This window comes from Aedes albopictus, chromosome 3, assembly GCF_035046485.1.
Source record: "Aedes albopictus strain Foshan chromosome 3, AalbF5, whole genome shotgun sequence".
Taxonomy (NCBI): domain Eukaryota; kingdom Metazoa; phylum Arthropoda; class Insecta; order Diptera; family Culicidae; genus Aedes; species Aedes albopictus.
The window spans coordinates 358,127,969-358,154,413 of record NC_085138.1 but is presented as its reverse complement, the minus strand read 5'-3'; the positions used below and the strand labels follow the sequence as shown (position 1 = coordinate 358,154,413).

Here is a 26,445-nt window from a genome sequence, read left to right as displayed (position 1 = left end):
GCATTGTCCACACCGCGAAAATCGGGAGGTTACGGTGGGCGGGTCACGTTATCAAGAGGTTGGCTAGCAACCCGAATAAAATGGTTCTCGAGAGCAATTCGACCGGTACAAGAAGAAGTGGTGCGCATCGAGCTAGGTGGGCCGATCAAGTGAAGGAATATTTGCGGATTCCTCGCAGAGTGCGGAACTGCAGACGCACAGCCATGGGCAGAGTCGAATGGAGACGACTCCTACGTACAGCAGAGGAAACTCAGACTTTAGTCTGACCGGTAAGGTAGGTTATTAAAAATATAATTATGGTCATCAAGAAACAAAAAAGAGATAGTAGATTTTGGTGTTGATATTTTTTCGATTCATCGAATCCTCCAACCGCGTTCGCAGGTTGAAGAGTTTTGCTTCTTCTTCGATGATCGTTTTGCTGAGATAACTTTATTGCGTATTGTGATAAACTTTAGCATTATCGTATCCTATCTACTCTCGATGGACAACAAATTGATGCCACTTATTTATGGTCACTAATTGTCTGTGAGAAGTTAATTGGTAATTGAACTGGCATTATAGCATATTAAATGCAGCGTTGAAAACAATTGTAAAGGAATAAATAATAATTAAACTAATTTGTACTTGGTACTATCATGATTAAATAAATGCTTTTTTCGCAGTATGCATTGTTGAGCCTCCTTTATCCGATACTTCTTCCAATATTGCGCCGTTCGTCGTTTCACTCTAGTTTGGGTCCATTGTACACCAAAAAACTACAAATACTGTTCAAAAATCCCCTAACTCCTAGTGATAACCATTGTTACGATGTCCCCCGTTGTTGCCATTGTGATGTCCGTTTCCGTTCGCACCACGACGATGATGCTTCCCATTGTGCCCATTGTTCCCATTGCCATTGTGTCCGCCATGCTGTCCATGTCCGTTTCCGTTCCCATTTCCGTTTCCGTGCCCGTGGCCGTGGCCGCCGCTATCATCCGAGTTGCGCCGATGATGGTGCCCGTGGTCGTGCCCATTGTGGCTGTGATACTCGTGAGCATTGCTATCGTAACCATGATGACCGCCATGACCATCGTGCACGTTGTGATCCGCTCGGCTGTGCCCGTTATCGTGCTCGTGTTCGTGCTCGAAGTCATGGTGAGACTCCTTCGGATAGCCCAGCTGGTTATGAGGCGACTCGTGCGGGTAGCCGGAGTGGCCGTCGTGGTGGTGCGGATGGGGGTGATCGTGATGGTGGGGATGTTCGTCTCCGCCTTCGTAGGTGATCTTCGGACGGTACCCTTTGTGGTCGGCTTCGTACTCGACTATCTGAGAGATGGGATGTGGGTAAAAACAAACAATATCATATGAGGCGATATCATTTTCATGGGAAAGCTCGCACCTCTCGAGATCCGAATACGGGCTAATGCTTTGAAAGATGCTGAATTGAGATAAATAATTAAAAGCAAAATCTAGATTTTCTTCTTTGGGAAAAAACGTAGCATACTGTGTGCGGATGGTAGCTTTTTTCAAACTGTCTTCTCGATTCGGCCGGTAAAAATTTCACTAAGGCAGCTTCCATTTATTACTCAACGCTAAAATCGACAATTTCCGAACCACCCCACTCCCTCCTCCGTAACGCTTTTTGGTATGAAAACCCGAAATTTTTTACTCGATCATACTCCCCCCTCCCCCTAGGGCATTACGTAATTTGTGGACGGCACCTAAATGGCTGATCCCATGTATAGTGAAAATGTTCAGAAAAGTGATGGTGATTTATTAACAATTGCGTAGTAATGGAAAAGGCAAGGGAAAGATATTTCCAGTATTGCGATTCCCGTAAAGTGCTATTAACCTTCCGTAACTCGCGCAGTTGGTCACCACCGCCAGCACCACTTTAATGCTGAGTATAAAATGCGAGATTTTTTCAACGTGTTGTACAAAATACAACGACGCGATCGCTCGAAGGTTGCAGCTTAAACAGTAATTCTCTTATGGACAGACTTGTTAGAATCCCAAAATGGCCGCCACAATGGCTGACTTTGGCACCTACTCACGATTTCGAGGGCACAAATCTCTTCGTAAGCAAAACCAGTGCACCTGAGCTTTTCATTTTAAGCTAATTACAAGTGAGCAAGAACAGAATAATCAAATACATTGTTGTTTAAAGCTTGCTTCTTGAGATTTGTGCGTCTGAAGTTTCGATGCAATGTTGAAGCGGGATTCTAATAAGTTTGTCCTTAAGCCTGGTTTGATTGAAGTAAGAGGGATGCCAGGGGCTATTCGCTTGGAACAGTGTGCCGGCAAAGATTTCACGCACTCGATGTATTTTTTCAAAACATGGCCTTCATGCCTAATTTCTCCTTCCATAAATTTTCACACTTGTTCGCAAACTAGCATATCCCTTTTGGGACGGACCAAGGGACGGACCATAAAAGACTGAACTTTTTTTTACTTCGGCAACTTTATTCACCTATGCACTTTTTGGGGTCAAATTAGGACCAACAAAATTGGGTATCGATTTTTTTTATACGAAAGAGCACCTTTTTCTGAGCCACTATGATTTTTTTCAGATTTTTAGAACTTTATTTTGGTACCTATAATCAATTTCAAAGAGATTTTTTGAAATCACCTTTTGACAGCTGGGTAACTGTTTGACAGCTTCAGCTCCTGCGACGAGGGGTGATTCGACAAATCGCTCCCATACAAACTTTAAATTGATTTTCAATCCCGGGCACCAACATTAATGAAAATTTGGATTTTGGCTCAGTTTCGCATGTAGATTCAGAATATGGAATTATCTCAACACCGCTAAAGAAGCCAATTGTGTTGTCGATATTTCATAGAAAATGCTGGAATTGCCTACTTTTAGGCGTTTTACAAGGATGGAAATCTAGTGATCATGATCAGATTTCGAATGTGTCGCGGTCGAACGGCATCGCGCGATCATAGCAACAACGATAACATTTTGTCGTCAAGCATTATAACAAACTTTGGTCCGAGAAGAATGATTCGCTCGGCATGTGCGGGCGCGATGCGATCGTTATCATGAAGTCGAAATGATAAATTAGTGATTTCATTCACTTTTTGAGCATTCTTGGTGATTTAACTTCCATATATGCTTATGAACGTGTCATTTCGAATCATGAATGCGGCTTACGGGTGCATAAGTGGCAAGCAATGTGATGAATAAAATTTATCATGACTTGTAACATGATCCGATAACGGGTCATCACGCGATAAAGCGTGCATCAGATGCTTTAATTGTTCTGTGATACGAGCACGGTGTGAGGCGTCGGCATCATGCTACTGCAAGAACAAGGCTATCTTGGATTATTCTCATCCTGTATCATTTATCGCTTGAAGTGATTTTCTGCCATCCTTGGCGTTTTATGATATAGAAGATTGATTGTAATTATTAAATAACTAAAAAAAATTTGTTTATAAAAAATTAGATGTACAATGTACATATTTGAATTCAAGAAACACAAGGTAACGTGTACGGGCATTTTAAATCATGTGAATAAGAAGAAGTGAATAAAATCAGTAAATTCCTGTTTCAATGTAATTCTTGATTATGATAAAATGGAGTAATATCAATCTCCCAAGTATTTAAAGTTTTTTGGAATACCCGTACAAGCTGATATCGTTTTCCTTAAGTTAAAATTATACGTCTAAATATTAATAAACTCACAATTTGTGGGTATTTAATAATTACAATCAGTATTTTATACCATAAAACGCCTAGCCACCTAGAAACCATATTTCTTTGCCATTCTCTAGAACTACATAGTCAAAGCACATGGTCAAAATAACTGTGTTCCATCTTTGGAATAGACGGACGCACGGGCCCATGAGTGACAGTCAATATCTTAGATACGTTACTTCAAACGTTCTGAATTATCAACACATTTGCATAAAACAAGTTAACATAAAGACTATTCGATGAAATTTTGACATAGATAATAATATATAACTTTTGTTAGCGATCACAAAAATGACTAATTTTTTATCACGAATAATATAAAGCCTGTATCCGCAATAATCGGGACACAGGAATATGGCTATAACTCTGCAATAGATACATTAAAATTGCTCAAACTTTGCCTGATAATATCTTAAGATGTGTTAATTTCACCTGCAAAATTTCATGTGAATCGGTGAATTTCCTTTTGTTGTAGCAATGAAACAGTAGAACGTGAGCAATTGAATTTTGTACAGCCCCTGGTTTAGCTTGTCAGCGCTGTAACTTTTGAATTTGATAAAGCAAATGACTGAAATTTTGAACACAAACCTCTCAATCTACTTTACTTACATAGGCAAAATTTCAAAAAAATCGATGCACTATCAACAATTTTATAGTCGAAACATATATGTATTGGGGCTGACCGTGATTCTAGCCCTTCAGACAACAATTAGTGAGCACCCCTTATTGTTTCGATTGTATTGTTGAAAGTGCTACACCAACAATCATCAAATTTTGCAGGCATAATATACACATAATCAACTACCTTCTGTGAAAATTTCATGAAAATTGACAGAGATATTCAAAAGTTATGAATGGGCAAACATCGCACATAAAAAACATGAAATATTTTCACTAACACTATCCCCTATCTACACCAGTAACTTTTAATCCAATTGATAAAAGTTGATGAAATTTTGCAAGAATGTGTCTCTATAAGTATCATAACTGCTCACGAAGTTTCATAATTATCCTCACAGAACTTTGAATTGTAGCGGAAAAGAACCATCTAGTATGCGAATGAAAATTGGTGATGATTGTACAAAATCTTAAAAACGTCGTCTGTTTGTTTCTCATCCACAGTTAAAAGTAATGCATCGATTTTTATGAAATTTTGCACAAATAATAAACATAGACCAAAGAGTTCTCAGTTAATTTTTGGCCAATTTTTATTGATTCAGTACAGAGTTACTGCCGTACTTTTGTATCCCGATTATTGCGGATACAGGCTTTATTATGCTTAGCTAATACCATACTTTTCATCAAAATCGGTTGAGTATTGGCGGAGATATCGTTGAAACAAGGAACTTGCCATTTGAGAATCTTGGGCAAACAAACATTTTGTAAAATATCACTTTCTTTCCGATTCAAGAAAATTTTTATGTACGTAGAAGTATTTTGTAGAAGTATTATGTGGCCGGGGTTCTGCTAAACCGAACTAAGCGCCAAAAATTTTATTCCGAGATAATTAAGTTTAAAGTTCAACAACTCACAAATCAACAGCAGCTAAGATAATTTGAAACTTTTCCGCACACATGTAACTTACAAGCCTTTATTAACCATCAGAGATGAAGAATACATGTAAATTATTTGAAATCACTGATATAATTACATTTAATTTCTCAGTACTTTGCACTCAGTTCACTCTGGCTGAACAAAAACATTGGAATATGGTATATAGTTCAGTTTGGCTGACTGTGTTTCTTTGTTTCAGAGAAAACCAGTCGGATTGTGACAAAAAATCTCGATTTGTTATCGTCTGAAGTTGAAGTCGATATCACTCACAATCCTTAACATGAATCAGAGAGGACGCGTATAGTAAAGTGGCACGGAGGTCTCAAAATAGTTTGAAATATGAACAGCGGAACCCCTCCCAGCTCAGCAATTGCCACCCAGGTTTTTTTTTCATAGACCATGCATTGTGCAGGCACTGAGCAAGAGTGATTATGTCAAATGATGTCCCTGCATGTCCTGAGGTCCCGAGATGTGAAAGTGGAGCAATTTGTGTACTTCAAATTCATGCTGGTCGAAGAAAACCATGGAAATGTTCTGCCAAAGTGAACCAAGACAAAACAAATTTCAAAAATACGCAAGAGATTCGAACTTGGATCATTTGAGTGATAACCAAGCGCGTTTCCTCTAGGTTATTTTACCTAGCTGAAGGTCAGTCGTTAAGTCAGAATCAAGTTCTAAACATTCTTCTCAAGGATGGTTTTCGTGAAAACACTATTTTTCGATCAGCCAAAGCGAACCAAGTGTTTGATTTGTTTCAATCTTTATTATTCTTATTATCCTTTGTTGTTCAATGACGGCTCCTGTGTTAAAGTATCAATATAAGGTGTATCGACATAACGCAGGTATTCAAAACCAGTTGATTTTTGAATTGTTGAGAATAAATTGATTCTAAAATGCAGTAGATTTGGTTCACTCTGGCTGAATGTGATTTGGAAAAACGGCAATCAGGTTCATCGACATATAATTGGATCCTCCAACACCCGTATTTCTAATTACGTGTTCAATTCTCTCTCAGGTTGTTACTATGAGTCGGTTAGAAGTAAGAAATCTGACGGCGATGAGGAAAACTTGAAATGTTCATCATCTAGATCAATACTAAAATATTTCGCTGATTCCATGAAATGGTTTACAGTTCACTCTGGCTGAGTTCAATTTCATTTTCTGTATGTTCTGCCAAACAGAAATTTTGAATTTACTCCACGAAGAACTGTAAGAATTACTGGATTTTTACACTGAAGGTAGATCATCATATTCTTCATCCAATGGTTAAGAAAACTCATTTTTTCAAAAAGTGGTCTTTGGTTCGGTTTAGCAGAACCCCGACCATGTAGAAGTATTTTGTCAAAATTTCATTCAATTTTCATATTATGTCATATTATGTCGCACTATGTCACAATAAGCAGATGTGGTTTTTGGTATAGTGAAATTTAAACTGCTCTGACTTCGAAAGTACTCAACGAAACTGGCTGCAATTTTCACGGAAAACAGTTTAACACAACACTGCCCAAGTTTCATAAACATCGGAACAGTGTTAACAGTTTTAGAGTCAAAATAGTGCACGAGGAACTAAAAATGGTTAAAAAGTACCTAAAATTTACATACAGTCTTTACATCAATTAGAAATCCGGTCGCATCAATTGCTTTTTGTGAATCCCAGATCATCCCTTTCCCGAAAACCCAACTCCTTGACCTTTTTATTTTACACTGACCTCCAATTAAATGACTATTCATTCCCAAATATTTTTCCATGAGTAATTGGACTGAGTGCTTTGAAGATTACAACACGATAGCTTTCAATATGCAATGTATAAAATATTCCCTTACCACGCTATGCAACATAACGAAAATCTAGATTTTCTTTATTAGTTATTATCGCAAAATTCATAGGAATAAATCTAGATTTAGCTTGATTAGGAAAACGATAATACTCTAATGCAACTACTGAAGGCATTTCCGTGAGAAATGGAAACAAAATTGTCAGAAGGATCTCAAAAATCCTGCTTAGCTGTACTCTAAAAATTCCAATAGTTATTTTAATGTTTTAAAAGTTTCAAATTAATTTCTCCAAAATTTCCCCCAACTTTGCTGAAGATTGTTGAACAATTCGCGATGGAAACTTCTTAACAATGTCTAACTTTATTTTCCCAGATGATCACTCAAGAACTTATTTCAAATTACGAACATTTTTCAAAAGATTTCTCCAGAAGTCAGTTCCTAAAAGACCAAACCTATTTGCTAATATTTCCCATAAGTATTTTTTAATCAAATAATCGTGAAGAAGTTTTTCCAGGAGCTCCATTGATTTTTTTTTTCTAAGACATATACACACGATTCTATAAGTTTTTTTTTCGAGATTGAAGCCAACACATTTTCTAGACTACCAAAACATATCCTCAAAGTACACTACTGTACACTGGAAGTTTTTTTTCTGTTATTATCTAAAAAAAATATTTTTTTACGTAATAACTGAAGTTCATAAGCAAAATTTATGTTGAAAAATTGACAAATTTAGTGGAAAAATTTCTTGAAAATTCAAATAGTTCTGCTGGGGTTTGAACCCACGTCTCCCTAATTTCGCTACACAGCGGATACTACCACACCCAAACCTTATTTTACGTCCACTATTGGCTTAGCGAAATAAAATTCTACTGCCAAAATTATAATCAAAATAGACATTTTTATATTTTTGTACACTTCTCCTAATCACGGAGATGTTTTAAAAAATATAAAAATATTGAGTTTGCTCTTTGTCATGGCGGTAATTTTTTTTTGTCGCTTAGCCAAGCATGGACGTAAAAAAAGGACGAGGTGTACTTCAGTACTTCAGGATTTTTTTTTCATTAAATTAGAACAGAGTTTTAAGATTTTTACATGAAACTCTTCTTGAGTTTTTTGGAATTTATTCTAATTTTGATTTCAGGGAGAACTTTCCAAAAATACTGTTCATGATATTCTTAAGGAAACTTTAAATGAAAATCTCAAAAAAATAATAATAATGCGGGGAAAATTCAATAGTACTATTTGAGAAGGAAATCCTGAATAGAAAGAAATAGCAAATACAAATGATAACAGAAGCTTGGCAAAATGGTTGTCATGTTAATTTGTGAAAATGCTGCAACAAAACTTCAGACACAGATTTCTTTAGATTTTTAACAAAGAATTCCTTCCAAAATTGTTTTATAAAATATCTCTGGCGTATCTGGAGATATTTTAACTCGCATCGGCCTGAGGGTCACTGTATTTCTTTATAAAAAGGGTTTGTGATTCGGTACAAAGCATTTTTTTAAATTTTATTTCGCAATTGAATTCATTCGTGTTTGCATTAAAATATACACCTCTACCATCGAACATTGTTTATAAATAGTTCTGGATCGTTTGGGAACCGTTGGATGTGGCAACCGGACATAATCTCCGGAGGAATTTGCTACATACTGTATACTGGGTAAGATACTGAGGTTCACATTCATAATCCATTTTTTTGCGATCTCAAATATTGATTTTACCCACATGGTGTCTTTGAAAAAGTTGTTCTAAATGTTTTACTTTTCATTTTGGAATTTTCACATTATTGAAAAATGTATTTTTGGAAAGTATAGCAAACAAACTATAACCTTATTAGATCAACTTTAAGAGTTATCCGGCATTTTTTGTGAAGGAGATAAAATAAGATGAATTTCACCACAAAGAAGAAACTCACGAAAATTTCCTTAAAACCGCTAGAAAAAAATATAACAGAACAACGATTTTAAGGGATATCGTTGTTCTGTTTTATTTTTTTCTAGCGGTTTTAGAAAATTTTCGTGCGTTTCTTTTTTTGTGATGAAATTTATCTAATTCTAGCTCTTTCATTCTTACTGGAATAATGCTCTAAATGGAACAGATCCCGTATCTCAACTTAAAATAAACTCCAAATAGATTTTCTGGTGGAGTCTGGTGAGTTACTGAAATTTCTTATAAAGTTATGGTTGAGATTCTTACAAAAAATCCGGCAGTGAATCTTCTAGATATTTCCTCCAAATTTCCTGACTGACTTCTATAAGTCCACTTGAGATTTCATCAGAATTTTTTGCATTAAAAGCTCCAGTGATGTTTGGGAATCATTAATGAATTTATGGTGGAATCCATCTGGGAATTGCTAGAAATTTTCCATGAATACTTGGAAGACTCCTAAGAACAATAAACTGAAGAAAACCGAGTTGAAATTGTGAGAGACATCCCAGCATGAATCTCTGAAGAAATCCTATTAGGAATATCTCAAGGAATCCCAGCATGCTTGTATTCCAAACAAAGTCTCAAGGTAATTCTTGATGAAATCACAAGACGAAATCCTATACGAATCTTTGGAGGAATTACTGGAAGATCGGCGCTGCTATCTTGGGAAATAAAACGACAGTGAAGAAGACTCGAAGAAGAATTGAAACGTCGGAACAAATCCAAGACAGTCGTTTTGATTTCCCAGGACTGCAGTGCTGATAAATACTTAAATTGCACGTATCAGTCGAGCTCTCTTAACTTAGTACCGTTACAGAAAGATTAGTACAGAATTTCTCGAAAAATCTCATCAGAAAGAATTCTCAGAAAATTTCTCCGACGATTTCGCAATGGATTCCTTTTGGAATTTCTTCGCAGATTTTTTTCAGGAGTTTCTTCAAGAATTTTCCATAAAATTATCTAGGAATGTTCACTGGGATATCGTAGTTCCTTCTGTGATTTATACAGGGGTCTTACAAAAGAATCCTCCACAAACATCTCTTGGAATTTTCCCAATAGAGCTTGCTTGGTAGGCCGCCCTTATTTTGAAAAATTGAAAATGATAAAAGTTCTACGTTGGGAAATGATTGTTTCAAAATTTAAAGTCTGTATCTCAAGGCTAAGTGGTCCCTCAAGGGGTTTAAACCTAAAAAAAAAAAAAAAATTAGGAGGGCTAAACATGGTTTTTTTCGACGAATAAATACCCAATGCTCATAACACCAGACATATCAAGTTTCAGACTATCGAAAATGTGCTAGAAATGGCGATACCTTTACTCGTTTTCGAGTTATTTTCAAACACTACCGAAAAATGAGCATATTGAACTTTTTTGATTATATGGAAAACCTACTCATTTTAACTATATAACTTACAAACAAGTAAGGGTTTCGCAATTCTGAGCATATTTTTGGTCCTTAGGAGTTCAAAAACCTTCGGTTTTATTAAAATGTTTTTTTTCGTAAAAACACAATTTCAGGTTTTTTAAGCTCCCTTACAATTTTCAGAAGCTTGGACCCCTCGAGGGCCTTAAGATATGGATTTCAAGCTTTGACACGATATTTTTCAGATAAAATTTTAAACTTTTCCAAGTTTGCTTGAGAGGTTTTCCTCCAGTAATTTTTCTTTGAATTAATCCAAGGATTCCTTCGGAATTGCCTTGCTGGGATTCCTCCAATTATTTTTTACGAGATTTATCCTTTTTCTTAATTTACCTGAAACTTTAAGAAAAAAAAACAAAACTAGATCCGATTTCCGTACAAAATGGCAGGTAAACATCTATTGCAAGTTAATACACAACAGAAGGCCTTCAAATTATTGTTAAAGTTTTCAAAACTGTGTTTTTATAAGGGCATGTCTTATGATGTATTTTTCAAAAATGGGTGACACTTGATCCCCCTTTGAGCACATGATTTATTTAAAGGGAAAATAATTCCAGAGTCTTCCTATTCATTTTATTTTCGAGTTTTCTTGTAAGTATTTTCGATGAATATGGAGTGTTTGAAATTGTAAGATTTCCTTAAATTTTTAAGGATATGCCGTATTTTCAAAATGGAGAGACTTGATCCCCCTTTTCTTGGTTTGTACTAAAGTTATAATTATCTGATACATTTTATCGTTGAATAGACTAGAATTTCAAGTAAATAGAGGCTTCCGAATAGAATTTTATTTTTCACATGTATAATGTGTGTGTAATCTTCGAGGGATCAAGTCTGTCCATGTCACTGCTATGTATACTAAGCTGAATTTATTAAAATATGTTAACAACAACCTTTTTTGGATAAAAGTTTGAAAGTATTTTATTTAAACTGTGCACTGTTGAATTTTGACACGATTTGGTTCAATTATCACAAAGTTATTGAGATTTTTTGAAATCGCCTAAAAGATTTCTGAAGGACTGACAACAAACCATCAGCCGTTAAAAAATAATGCAATGTACAATCGAAATCACTTGTAGCCAAAACATAGTCGTTTGTCCAGGAGTAGTTTTGGAAAAATTATGCTAGAAGAAAAATGTTTTTGATTCCGAGCAAATATGAGGGGAACAAGTCTCCCCAGGGATCAAGTCTCCTCAGTCTCCCTACTGGAATGTCCCTTCGTATTCTTAGTAGAAAGCCTCTTCAGATTTCTTTGAGAATTTTCATTGACATTGCTTTTAGAATACTGCTGGGATTTCTCCAGGAGCTCGTGGTGGGGATCCTCCAAGAAATCTTGCTAGGATTCCCCAAGCAATTTCTGCTGAAAATATTCCAGGAATTTTTGAAACACTCTTTTAAAATGCTTGTAAAATTTTTGGTCGGAGTTCGTGAAAAAATCCCGCCAAGAACTTCTGAAGGTATTCCGTAAGGAACTTCTAGATAAATCCTTGCAGAAATCCCTAAAGAAATCATCGAATCATTTTTTGAAGTAAACCATGGAAATATCCATGGAGGAATACCAGTAGAAATTTCCAGCAGAAACTAGTCACGTATTTCTGGAGGACTTCCAAGAAGATTTATCAAAAGATTTTTTTTCCAGAAATTCATCTTGGAGTTCCTCTTGGGATGCCTGTTGGGGCACATTGCTGAGAGTTTTCAAGCATTCCCAGGAATATCTCTAAGTTTTACTCTTGAGAGTTCTCCAAGAATTCCTGGTGTATACTCTGTAGATATTACTTGACGAACCCAGAAAATAATCCTGGATGGTAGAAATGTCCAGAAGAGCCGCAGTAGCAGTCCTGGAGGCATCCCAGGAGTAGCTCCTAAAATAATCTCGAAAGAATTACCAAATTTCTGAGAAAATCCATGAATACATTGCTGCGGGAATTGCTTCAGAAATCCAAACAAAAATCTAGTGATGATGTCAGGAGACTCTTGGATAAATTCTTGCAGAACATTCTTTGTAAAATTCCCATAATATTCTTAGATGATCGATGGAGAAATCCTTCGATCTGAAGGCATTTGCGGGAACTTCTGGATCCCTGGAGGAATTCATGAAGAAATTTTTGGACAAATCCCTAGGTAAATCACAGGCAGAGTTCATAGATAAATTTCATCAGGCATACCTGGTAGCATTCCAACACAAATTTTTAAAGATACCCTCTTGGAATTCCCCCATAAACTTCTGATGCGATCACTCTAAACATTCTTGTTGTGTTAACATATGCTACCTGTGTTTATTCCAAAGATTTATCCAGAGATTTTTCTAGGATACCTATAAAAATTCTCTTGCAGTTCCTCCGGATTTTTTTTTTCAAGGAGTTCTTTGGGAATTTTTTTTAGAGTATCAGCAGATTTCCTCCCTAGAATTTCTCCAGAAATTCTTGCTGGGAATTTACAAGCATTTTCAACTGAGGTTTCTCAAGTACTTACTCTTGGGAGTTCTCAAAGAATTCTAATCTAATCTAATCTAATCTAACAATAACGCAGTCAATACGAGAAAGCATCCTGGAAAATAATCGGGTTAGATTACGCCCAATTATTTTTCTTGTCAGTATTGATGATTGTGGCATATCATAGATATGACGCAAGCATCAAAGCGGCCAGGTCTACTACGTTGTGTTTACCGCAAAGATGATTCTTTGAAATGTTTCGACGTCATGCAAGATTTTTGCCTTTCTCGTACACCAAGTGTACTGGAAAGGCTATATGTTCACTCCAAAAATGACTTTTTGATAGAAGGCCCGGAGATTCGAGCCACATATACCAATCGACTCAGCTCGACGAATTGAGGTGATGTCTGTGTGTGTGTATGTGTGTGTGTGTGAGTATGTGTGTGTGTATGTGTGTGTACAAAAATAAACTCACGTCACTTTTGGCAGTAAACCTCAACCGATTTTAATGACCGACGGTTCATTCGACGCGGAATCTGGTCCCATTGTTTCCTATTGAAAATGATTCAGATCGGTCCAGCCGTTCCGGAGTTATGACCATTTAGGTGTTCCGGACCGGTACCCCTGGAAGGGGTCAAACATGAAAATGCAACAAACCCATGTATGCGACCCATCAAACCACGGCATTTTCGATTATCTGATGAACGGTAAGCAGGAAAATAGTCTCAGACCATATCTGAACCGGTAGTGTTCCGGAACCGGTTCTGGGTGTCCCGCCGGAAGAGGCCAAATATAAAATTGACCATAACCCATTCATGCGACACGTCAAACAGCGGCATTTTCGGGAACTTGATGAACGATTAGCAGGAAAATAGTATCAGACCACTGGTAGTGTTCCGGAACCGGTTCCGGATATACCGCCGGAATTGGCCAAGTATAAAAGAGAACCAAACCCATGCATGCGACACATCAAACAGCGGAATTTTCGATAACCTGATGAACGGTTAGCAGGAAAACAGTTTCAGACCATATCTGAACCGGTAGTGTTCCGGAACCGGTTCCGGGGGTCCGGACGGAAGTGGCCAAATATAAAAGTGAACCAAACCCATGCATATGACACATCAGAGCACCGCTTTTTTGATAACCTAATGAAAGGATGGCAAGAAATTAATCTCCGACCATATCTGAACCGGTAGGGATCCGGAACCGGTTCCGGATGTCTCGCCGGAAGTGTCCAAATATAATAATGAACCAAACCCATGCAAGCGACACATCAAACAGCGGCTTTTTTGATAACCTGATGAACGGTTAGCAAGAAAATAGTCTCAGACAATATCTGAACCAGCCATGTTCCGGAACCGTGTCGCACCGGAAATGGCCTTACATAAAAGAGAACCAATCCCATGCATGCGATACAATAAATAACGGCATTTCCGAGAACCTGATGATTGGTTATCCAGGAAGTAGGCTAAGACCACTTCATGAACTGCCGGTAGTGCCGGAGCCAGTTCCGAAAACGGCCAAATGTAATATTGAACCAAATCTATGCATGCGACACAGCAAAGCGTGACTTTTTTTAGTAATCGAACTTTACGTGTTTTTGATCTTGCTTGCCTCAAACTGACAAACTTGTCGCAGCTTTTTAACCCTCACTTGGAAGATTATAAAATTTCCTACCAAAAAAGATCTTTGAATTTATTGGTTTAGTTAAATAACTTAGTTTTCTAGAGCAAATAATTTTGAAAGGAGTGTTTTTTTTATTCGTTTTCTTTAAATTATCTTTGAAAAATGCGTAATAAATTTGAATTTTTTTTTAGCACTGTTTTGCACACTGGTGCCACTGGAGCTAGCGCACGTTGGTATCACGTTTTGCACCACGCACACAGTCTTTATCAACTGTACGTATGAAATAAAAGGACAACGCCGCCGATACGCGGTGCAAGAAAATAAAGGTTTTCACTCACGAACCTAACACCCTTATTATAAACTATGTGTAGTCTTCCGGAACCAGTTTCGGGTGTCCCGACAAAAGAGGCCAAACCTGAAAGTGAACCAAAATGCATGATACCTCAAATAACGGCATTTTAGGCAACATGATTAACAGTTGACAAGAAAAATAAGTCTCAGACCATATCAGTGTACTACGGAAGCGATTCCGTCTGTCCCGCCGGAAATATTCAAATGTAAAAGAGAATCAATACATGTGACATTTCAAATGATTTATTCAGTAACTTGATGAACGGTTAGCAAGACAATAGTCTCAGACCAAATTTGGGACAACAGGTCCTGTCCGGGAACCGATTTTGGGTGTCTCGTCATAAGTGGTAATATATAAAAGAGAACCTAACCTACGCATGCGACACACCAAATCGCGGCTTTTTCAATAACCTGATTAACAGTTTGTCAGCAAAAAGTCTTAGAGGCATATTTGGGAGAACCGGTAGTGTTGAAGAACAAGTAACGAGTGCCCCGCCAGAAATGGTAAAATATAGAAGCAAACCAAAATCATGCATGAGGCCATCCATTTAGTACGTCATGATCCTAGGGGAGGGGTTATTGAAGTGTGACAAGCAATGTATTAAGTGTAGGAAAAATCCATACACAGGGCTTTGAAAAGTCCCAATGAATGCTCTCCACTCCATGCAACACATCAATTCGCGGCTTTTTAGGTAGCCTGATAACCAGTTGACAAGAAAATAGCCACAGACAATATTTGGGACAACCAATAGGGTCATGGAATCGGTTCCAGATGACCGCCGAAAGTGGTCAAACGTAAAATTGAACCAAACCCATGCATGCGGCTCATCAAATAGTGGAATTATGAAAGTGAACAAAACCAATGTTTTTTTTTTATCTGTATTAACGAAATTTTTAGCCCTTGGCTAATTCATCTCGGGACCCACGCTTTGCTTCCCACCACCTCTGCTGCTGTTTGTGTCAGTGAGATCGGAGAAACGTCAGACTCCCGCCTGCTGATTGGCTGCGACGACCTTGGCGACGGTTTCATCCGCGACGGATTCAAATCGTCGCGTTCGATAAGGGGGGAAACCGTCAATATTCTTCGAGAAAGGCACTACCACCACTAGGTGGATTAATCTGTTTTTTTTTACATCGAATCACTTCTGGAATCTACAGGGGAGGAAGGATGCGTGGACATACCGTACTAAACGATCCGAGTTGTATGAGTTATATACTTATTAGTTATAGCAATGTGTTACCAAAATTTAATCAGAATGTAATGACCTATAAGACATGGAACATGCTCACCAAATTTTGTTTTGAAAATGGTACAGGTGGTCTCCTCTAGTTTAGCATATTTTTGGCTTCATCCTCACCATTCATTTAACAGCATTCAAAATATTAAATGAAAATTCACACTTGAGTGCATCCAACCACTTCGACGTAAAATCTTCTGGTTCCAGATCAGGATACATTTCAACAACTCATCACACGTTATAACTTAATACGCAATATTTACAATGCGAAGTCGTTGGCCTGGTGGCGTAATACGAAACGAATATTCGACGAAAACGCGAAAATAGCCACATTTCAGAAATTTTTCGAGAAAGAAATAGCTGCTTCGTATGATGTACACTTGTTAGGCACTTATTATAATGCGGACTACGATGTAGAACTCCCTGGGTTTTCCGTTTTAGAAAGTTTTCCATACGAGATCTGTTAGTCGGGTGGCATAACTCTAGCCATATCAACGGGCAACACACAACCAAATTCCGGAAGAAACACCTTCTTCCCGCACACAAACTCGAAACGACGACGCGATCTCGGCAGCTGCTGATATCGATTCCATCCTTTGAACTGAACTAACACGATTTGGAAATTTTTGGATGAAAAAACGAAAAAATGACGGGAGCAAAAAAATTGCACATCCGTCAGCAAGCGCGGCACACTACGATCCTCTTACTCTTGGGAGTTCTCAAAGAATTACTGAAAAATTCCCAGCAACTCAAGAAAATTTCCTGCTGGATTCTACCAGAAATTTCAAAATAAATTCCAGTTGAGATACAGGCTCTGTGTACTACATGAAGCGTGGAAAAAGCATAAATAGGTGTATTTCATCATAAAGAAGAACTGAGTAAAACACATGAAAATTCAAAAAATCGCAAGAAAGACATATTGTGAAATGCCACGGAATCAGTCACAAAAAATGAAGCAAAACCAAAGCAAAACTCTTAAAATTTATCAAATAAAATGGAGCTTTAAAAAACTAAAAAAATACACATTCTGCAACTTTGCAGAAGATTCTATTATTAACCCAAAAGGTAAAAATTCCACAATAAAGAGTTTATTACATAAAACAAATCATAAACCAATTTCGCCTAATTCTTAAAAAAATGTTTGAAAAGTTATTGAATTAATTAATGGAATTTTTTCGCTTTTTTGATAAGATATTTAAGAAATAACTTAACTAATAGGTTTGCAAATACTGAATTAACGATTAAATTAACTGCATGCTGAAAAAAAAAACACAAAAATTGCTTCTGCCACAAAATTGCCCTGAAAAATCTTAGAAGAACCTTATGAGATTTTCCTGAAAGAATATCCTTTATCATGCTGTTCTACGCATGATTGTTCCATGTTATATGGGATTCCCATATAACATCGGACAATCGGGCGTAGAACGGCAGTATAGATCCCAGTTTTGTATCCCAGAACTTTCTGCAATAATTAATGAAGAATTCGTTCTAAGATTTCTGAGAGAAACAACTGAAGTAAACTTTCCATCAGAGACCAATGTCAGTAGTAAAGTGAAGGCAGTTATTAAAGTTTTACGGATTCCATTAAATATTTCTGTTGATAATAACGTTTTTTCCATAAATTCCACTGCGGAACATAATTGATTGGCCGATTTCTATATAAAATGGCCAACTTTAAGATGCTGTTACTATGGTTTGCTTTGATGGATGGAGCACAAATGTTGACATGGAACTACAAAAATGCTGGTATGCTGGGCGTTTACGGGTCTGGGCGTGACTAGGTAAAATGTGTCGAACAGCAGTACCCCTATTTATTTACAAAAGTACCGTGATTTCGGGTGAAATTGATCGACGTGAGGACCATTTTTATTTGTTAAAAATAACGCTTTGAAGTTAGAACAATTAAAAAATGTCTAGCATCTGGCTCAAGAGTTATTGAATGATGAGTTTACATGTTTAACAGCCAATGAATCACATAATTTTGCATAAAATTCAGTATTTTCCAAAATTGCGTGTTAGGCGAATTTCAAACACATTTACAAATTCTGTTACCGTAGTTGTATCGCACGAATAATGAATGTTCGACTGAATGTTTATAGCTGCCAAGTATTCAGGTGGAAAAAATATTTTCAGCAGTAATAACTGCATTTCACTGACTGATAACTTTCACCCTGAAATTAAAATTTTTGATTTTCCATTTCAAACTAGCTGTACCCGGCAAACTTTGTCTTGCCTACTGCGTTTTTGACGTTTCAAGTGTTTAGCCAAGTCCAAGTCCCCGTTCAAAACGCACGAAAACCCGATTTTCAAAAAACTCAATTTTTCCATGTTTTATGGCTCGTAAACCTTCCTTGGGTGAAAACCAACAGAACAAAACTCAAACCACCCGAATCAGACCATCCGTTCGCAAGTTATGCGCGTATGCCACTGCATTTTTATATATATATAGATGATTTGCAGTAGAATTTTCAACCTCGTTGACTGATGAAAACCATGGTCGTACTTTTAAAGCATTGACTTCAACCATATCGATAACTGTTCAAAATTTATTCGTCGAAAACTGCGAAAAGTAATCAATTTCACCCGAAATCACGGTACCGCCTAGGGTACCGCTGTCCTTTCACTTTTGCAGTTTTGTATGCATATTTGAAATTGAATTACAAAATGTTCCAAATACAGTTGAAGTTACAGCTTACCTGTCGTCTTCCATCAGGGAGCAGAACGTTGTACTTTCCGGTAGTGTAGTCTCCGTCTCTAGCTTCCTCATGTCCAAACGACAGATCCCGATCTTCATCATCTACCTCATATGTGAATTCATACTTGGCCGGTTCCTGAAACACACGTTCCAGAATCACTTTTAATCGATCATTTTCTAGTCACTTCAAAACTCACATCATCAAACGAGTCATTATTTTCCTCGTGGTGCTCATGATGCTCGTGATGTTCATGATGTTCATCGAACCCCGAATGATGATGGGGCGGTCCATAACTGCTATCCGGCGTCCCGTAGCTCGACGACGGAGGAACTAAATCCGTGTGATGATGATCGTCGCCGCCGTGGTGATGATGATCATCGTGGTGGTGATCGTCGTGGTACCCGTTGTGACCATGTGACGGCGGTAGATACGAATTGACTGGCGCTTCAGGTTTCGCGTTCGTCACGACAATGGCAATGGCTAGCAGGAGAAAACAGCGACAGAGCTGCTGCGGCGTGGTGAATATACAAGTGAAGGGAGCTCGATTAGAGTAGGTATGAGTTGAGCATTGGATTCAGCAGAAGGTATTTCGCCTGCTGTTATGGAGCTTGCTGTTCACGTTATGATAAAATGCTGAATCGATGATCGACTTATGCGTACCTTAAGAAGTTTTATCCTTTTTACGGATCGTTGCATGATTTCTAAAATATATGAACTGCTAAGCAGTTCACAAATGTCCTTGAAATTCACTTTTTTTAGTTACAACACTTGTTTCAGTAAATCACAATAAAAGTCCTTTAACCAAGCAAAACTATGTTGCTTATCCTTCGTTATTCTCTGCAACACAATTTCACTTATCGCACAGCACCCCAATTCAATTCAATACTTATCACTCTCACGATCTCTACTGATAGGGAAGAACAATAGAACTTGTTCTTCCTGCTCCTATCGAGAGAACCGAATCTACTGATGTCCTAGCCCAGCAGATCCCCAGTTTTTATACAGATGAAGACGACAATTCTCTTCTAGAACACCCGCGCCCTCGTACCCATCCTAATCATCTTAATCTCGTTAGATCACATTCGTCGCCTGACAACAGAAACGAAGCGCTCATTATAGCAAATAAAAATGGAACCAGAACGATTTCCTCCAAATCATCACCTCCCACCCTGAAAAGTATCAAACGATCACCTCCCCTTCAGCACACTCAGCTCGCACCCACCGCCCCAACAGCCAATCTGGACCAGGTGACGAAAATTGACTGGTCTGCCACCCGCTATGCACAGGGCACTGCCGTGCCGCGGCGGTGAAAACGATCGTGAAACAAATCAACATGGAAACTCGTTTACTGCCGCAGTTGCCTTCTGCCCTCCATCGATACCAATCGGAAAAAGATTAGCCGGGAAAACGAATAATTTGCATATAGGTAGGTGCACTGCATAGTCGACGATGTTGGTTTATGCTTCAATTGTTCATTCCTACGCCTTCCCATCTTCGATGGTGCGGCACCTGAGCGCGCGACCAAAACGAGCGCATCTTAACGATCGAATCAGTATTCACTAATCGGACAAATTATGGACTAAGTAGAGGAGCATGCCGCTGCTGCTATCGATGATTGTCGTACCACGGTGTTGATCGTGGTCGCGTGTCGCCGCAAAAAGGGGGGCTAGAATGGGATCAGTTGGCCGTTGCGACAGTGACTCTGATCTGAAAAGAGGGTCGAGTCGGGTGGCTTCAAGATCGCAACATATTTTGACCCCTTCGATGTCTCGGGATTTTTCAACGTTTCTCGCAGATTCTATATTATGGATTCAAAATAATTTTTTTGGTCTCTATTATCATAATGAGACAATTATTGGAATATGATTTTTGTTTTTTCGTTCTATTCAATGAGATAGTGGTTAAAGATTTTACTTATTCTATCTGCAAAAAATACATCCAAGGATTCTTCCGAAGAATCTTCTGGGTAGTTCACAAAATATTTATCTAAGGATTTCTTACAAAAACATGAGAATTTTTCCCACAATTATGTACTTCCAAAATATTTGTATGTATTCTTCAAACAATTCCACCAGCACTCCATCACATCCTCCATACATTTCCGATAAATCAATATTCAATATTTCTTTTGAGAAATCTAAGTATTTGCCCGAAGATTCCACTATACATGTTTCTTTCAGAAGTTCATCCAAGAATTCCACGAGAACTTTCTCCGAGTAGGTAACCTCGAACATTATTTTAAGGACTTCTCTTAAGATTCCTGCAAAGATTCTTGAGAATACTTATTTCTAAAAGGGTTTGTTTAGGGATTTCTTTCGAAATTCCAAACTTTCGAAATTTACTTCAGGATTTTTTCCAAGAGTTCCTACTGGAATGACTACGTGGATTCCTCCATGTTTTTTTTTTTCTGGCCAACCGCCCTAACCCTTGGTTCATTTAACCGTTATGTGTCCAAATAAGGGTTAAATATTTCTCAAAAAAATCCTCTGGGAATTCATAATAGTAGTTGCTTTGAAAGTTTCTCCAGAAACTCTTTTGAGCAGTCTTTAAAAATTCTCCAAAGTATTCCATCTGAAATTGGTCTGCTGCCTCCGCTAGAATTTGTTTCGAGGATTCCTTCAAGAATTCCTCCAAAAAATTTCTAAGGGTTTTTCTTGAAGCTTTTCTAGAAAGTTTTTAAGATTCTGTATGAATTCCTTGAAGGATATATCTTGGAATTTCTCAAAGGGTTGCTGCAGGAATTTCTCCGAAGGATCTTCTAGAAATTTATTTATATAATTTATTATTATTATTTATCATTTTTGTCCATCTAACTTCAAGGTCTACATGAACATTTGGAAAACCTTCATTTCTAATAAACATTCGTCTAAGTCTTCTTATAAATCTATCTACAGATACACAAAAATCAAATACGCTGGCGACATTGTTGAAAACGATACACATTGCCCTAATTGGTTCATTTTAGCTATAATCTGTCCGATGAAACTCCAGCCGCAGGAAGTCGTTGTTTCTTAATACCCTAGGAGGAATATTGATGTTTATTTGTCGCAATAGAGTGGGAGAGTCTTTAACGTTCAATAACAGCTTTCCAACAAATGCTGCTTTAGCATTAATTCGTCTGTTTGTAAGCGTTTCCATGTCCAAAAGGCGACAGCGTTCTTCGTGAGGCGGCAAATTGTCCGGATTATTCCAGGGTAAAAATCTGAGGGCATATCTTATAAAACGCTTCTGGACAGCTTCAATCCGTCCAGTGGCGTAGCTAGGAATTTGGGGGCCCGGTGCGGAACAAAATTCGTGGGCCCCCATGAAAATGACAGATGTACATATTTTACAATGATAAATCTCTCGAATGATCGCCTGTTGTATTTTGTACAATACGATGAAAAAATCCAATGAAATCCATCAATGAACGTAAGATTCTATAATTATGTCAAATTTATTTTAACAAATTATTTGGGAATTGTACCAAGTAATCCTTAAGGAATTCAAAGATCAATTCAAAGATTGCTTTACCGTTTTCTTTTAAAAAATCTCTCTTGAAGAACAATTTGTCTTCAAGAATCTTTCAAGTCGTTAATGCAAGGATGTCATTCATTATTTCTATAAGCACTCCTTCAGGAATTCTTACAGTGTTGTTTCCGAGAATGTTTTCAAAAATACTTCAAAGTACTTCAAAAGATTCTTGCAAAGGCTTCATCGAGTATTTCTCGAAACATTTGTTCAGGAAGTCCACCAGGGTTTCTATCAATAATAACTCTGAGGATTCATTTAGAAGATTCCAGAAAAAAATGCTACAAAAAATTCTCCAAAGATTTTTTGGAACCACATATTCTTCCGAAAAAATAAAATCGAAATCTGGTTCTGTAGGAGAATCCAGATTATTTCATAATCGGAATCTCCGTCCAAAAAATAGTCGAAGTCCGAAATTTCATCATTTTTGGTGCCCGGGAACTATTTTTAAAATCTATTTATAGATTGTATGGGGATTTTTTTTGTTCGGGGCGAACTGTCATTTTATCGATTAAATTGTCATCCTATCCACGAAAATTAAAACTGTTTAGTTAATTTAACCGGCAACACAAAGGAATTGGAACGCAATAAAATCACGTTATCCTCAGAAGGATTCCAAGGATTCCTTCAGAAATTCCTAAGTTCCTCTAAGAAAATTCTCAGAGGAGCTTCGTAGGAGTTTTGTAGAAATTCTTTCGAAAAATCCTTCTGGAATTCCTCTAACGAATTCTTTAATATCCATCAACTCAAGGACATTTTCCAAGGATTCCTACAGGAATTTTTGCTAACATTTCTCTGGGAACTATTAAAAAAAATCTATTGTGATTTTTCATAAGACTCCTTCAAAGTTCTTTCGAGACCTTCTTTTACCAGGTTATTAATGTTTCCGCTAGGAAGTCCTCCGAAAAAATCGTTTAAAAATTTCTCTGAGAATTCCTGGTAGGGTCAAGATGCCCTTTATAATCCTACAGTCGCAAATTAATCCTATTCGAAAACAAAACGATAACAGAATTGATGATAACATAATTTTTGTTATCATTCGTGCTCACTTAAAAAAAAAATACAAAAAAAAGAAACAAGACAAAAAGCACTTCATTCATTTGATTTGAGTAGTATGAAAATTGGAGCGTATTTGCTTAAATAGTAAAGGAACAGATGCCCTATCTTATCGGATAAAAAAATATTCTCATGTTACTCCAAGGATTCCTCCTAAGACTGTTTTGCTACTTTCTTCAGGAATTCTTTAAGAATGCCTAGAAGCATATTCTAAGTGATTAATGCAAGATTAAGATTTCATAGAGGATATCCATAGGAAATTATTCAGGAATCGCTTTAAGAGTTCCTACGGGATTTTTTCCAAGGATTTCTTAAATGTGGCTCCAAAACAAAACTTTCGAAAAATATCAAAAAATTCTTTCAGGATTCCTTCAAGGATTTTGTTAGAAACTACTGCAAGGGTTTCATCAATCGGATAAAGCTTTCCTTGTTTAATTTATTTAACAATTTCTCCAAGAATTCTACCGAGGATTACTCTTGGGATTTTTCCAGGACTCGCTTTTGGAATTTTTCCAAGGTTTTATTCAAAATTTTAAAGAAATTCCTTCAAAGAGGCCTGTGGAAATCCCTCCCAAAGTTTCTTCGGGAATTTTTCTAAAGATGTCTTTAGTAGTTCATCCAATAAATGCTCTTACGATTTCTCCAAAGATTCGTTCAAAATTTATTATGTATTCTCTTAGAATTTGCTCAATTGATTTCAATCATTCTTACTTAAACTTTCATAACGCGCACCTGTTCGAGCCTAAAATGCACTGTGCTTGCGCTGTATACGATGAGCGAGGTTTTTTTGGCATTGTTGTACTTTATACAACGGCGCGCGTCCTGAAGGGTTAAACTGATGTCCCCAAGTATTTCACAAATTATTTTTTTTGCAACAAATCTTTCGGGCATTCTTCATGCAAGGATTTCTTCATGTATTTATATAATTACTTCAGCAAGATTTTTTTTGAAGATTATTACACAAATTCCTCCAGAGGATTTGAGTGTTTTTGCTAGAAATGCTTAAGAAATTCCTCCAATAATTTATTCAAGGATTCAAGAACTCCTCATGAGAAATTTTAAAAAACATAGTATTTTTTTCAAGAAATAAAAAAAAACATTTTTAGAAATTGCTTTATGATTTTCTTAGGAAATTGTTTGTAAACTTCTCTGGTAATCACCTTATTTTTTTTTTGAAATTCCTTAGGTAATTCCTTTGCAAATTTCTTCGGTCGTTCCGTTTTCCCTGGCCAAGATCACAGGGTTCGACGGTATTAAAGTGAAGGATGTTAATTGTAATTCTTGTAATGAAAATATCACCTTTAACACTTTAATGCGCCTCCAACGGTTCATTGCGAACCGGCTGCTACAGATGGAGTATGGCTGATTTATCAGAAATGCTCGATAAACAGGAGGGACCTGCTGGGGCCTAGTAGTTTCTATACCCAGAAAACAGTTCTGGTCTATTGAGTCTGGGAAGGTTTCGAGAGTCGTTGTGAATCATAATGCAATTTTTTGTGTTTTGTGACGAGTCTCGGAATCTTTTTTGAGTCAGCAGACTTTGAACTGTTTCCTGGGCTTCCCACTATTCGGTTAATTTTAACAAATACACTATACAAATACAAATTTAATTCAAATATGAAATAATTAGTAGTATCTCGCGTATTCAATTTGCTAATACATAGTTCTCAACATTTGATGTGCTTTCGTGATTCAATTTTCTCTATAATTTTCAATATCAATTTAAAATAACTAAGTAACTAATAGTGGGAAGTGCAGCATTTAACAGTGCTTGCTTATAGATTCGAAGCTAACGTGTGATCAAGACGAAATCGACAAAAACTGACTACTTCGACTTTGACTAACGTAGACTATTTATGACAAATTAGATTTTTCGACTGAGTGTATGAAAGGTTTTCTTTAATATGGACTTATTTGGACCGATGCTGATAGTGCTGATAGGGATGTGGACGAAAGACAACTTTCAAAGATAATAAAAACAATACTAAAATGAGGATCAACGAAAATGGACATAACAAACACATCGACTATCTAACAGATCATAGGCACACCAAAGATAACTGAATTATAGGACACAGCATAAACATGAACAATAACATTCTTTAAAGCTTGACATGACAAAAAAAAAAGCAAATACAAAATTGACCATATGACAAAACCGAAACTTTCACACCTTCTACCGTAACCTTCTGAGTCAGTACGCAACAGTGTCTTACTGGACGACATGTTCCGTGCACGGCTGGTGAACTGCTTCTGAAGGATTACGTACTCTATCCTATCCAAAGGCCTAGTGAACTGTCGTTGTCCGCGCAAACGCGAGACGGTTGTGCGTACAGTGATGGGAGAGTTTTCTACGTCCGTCGGCGTGCCGCTAGGAACCTTTCAAAAAAAAAAAAAAAAAAAAAAAAAATTCTTCGGTCGTTCCGTTTTAAATTCTTGTTTTTTTTAATTCGCAAGAGTGTATCTCATAGAACTGTAAAACCAGACAAAAACCAGCTGCATAACAGACGTAATTCCGTAAAGAATTATGAATAAAAATCCAGAGGAATTACCAAAGGAAAAGAATTACCGGAGTCAGTCAAACGAATTGACTAAGGAATTTTCAAAGTACCTATCGAATGAATTTCTAAAGGAACTATGTATTGAAATAAAAACAAACGTAAATTTCAGGTATATTAGCAAAGGGACTGCCGGTGTAACTTTCAATGAAATTGCTGAAATCCCGTAGGAGTTTCCTGATAAATTTCCAAAGCAATTGTCCAAAGAATATCGAAACTTCAAAAATAATAACTAAAATCAATTTAGAATATTATTGCCGAGAAATTATCAAAAGAGCTACCAAAACAAAATCCAAAGGAATTGCCGAAAAAAATGCCAAATGAATTAACCAATCAATTTCCATATGAATTGGCGAAGAAGTTTCCAAAAGAGTGTTAAAGTTATTCCCAAAGCAATTATCAGATGATTTTTCAAGTGAATAGTAAAAAAAACAGCAAAAGGCTGCTGACAAAATTTTTAAAGAAGTTTTCATAGAAATAAAAATTTGAAGTTCGTGAAGTCATTGCTGAAGCATTGCCGAGAGATCATTAAAGAAGTTTTCAAAGGAATTGCCTAACAATTTCTCAAAAGATTTGTCGCAGAAATTTTCAATGATACTTCTAACAGAGATCCTAA

At 37.0% G+C, this 26,445-nt stretch overlaps 1 protein-coding gene across 2 annotated transcripts; it reads right to left on the bottom strand.

Annotated features, from left to right (window-relative positions):
- Positions 1 to 341: 341 nt before the first annotated feature.
- Positions 342 to 20,001, bottom strand: LOC109414922 (histidine-rich glycoprotein). 2 transcript variants are annotated; one of them, XM_062859850.1, is made up of 4 exons: positions 19,366 to 20,001; positions 18,902 to 19,213; positions 18,706 to 18,840; positions 342 to 1,305 (listed from the first exon to the last, which is right to left on the bottom strand). In XM_062859850.1, the coding sequence occupies exons 1-4, from the start codon at positions 19,399 to 19,401 to the stop codon at positions 787 to 789; spliced, it is 1,002 nt and encodes a 333-aa protein (XP_062715834.1). In that variant the 5' UTR covers positions 19,402 to 20,001; the 3' UTR covers positions 342 to 786. The 2 variants fall into 2 exon arrangements, with proteins under 2 accessions (XP_062715834.1, XP_029731765.2); XM_029875905.2 differs by having other exon boundaries at positions 18,902 to 19,210; positions 19,366 to 19,999.
- Positions 20,002 to 26,445: the final 6,444 nt, after the last annotated feature.

Coding starts and splice junctions, on each gene's coding strand:
- LOC109414922 (XM_062859850.1), bottom strand. CDS start 19,401: ATGCAACGATCCGTAAAAAGGATAAAACTTCTTAAG. Junction 18,841..18,901: donor ATAATGACTCGTTTGATGAT/GTGAGTTTTGAA, acceptor CGTGTGTTTCAG/GAACCGGCCAAGTATGAATT. Junction 1,306..18,705: donor TCCCTGATGGAAGACGACAG/GTAAGCTGTAAC, acceptor CCCATCTCTCAG/ATAGTCGAGTACGAAGCCGA.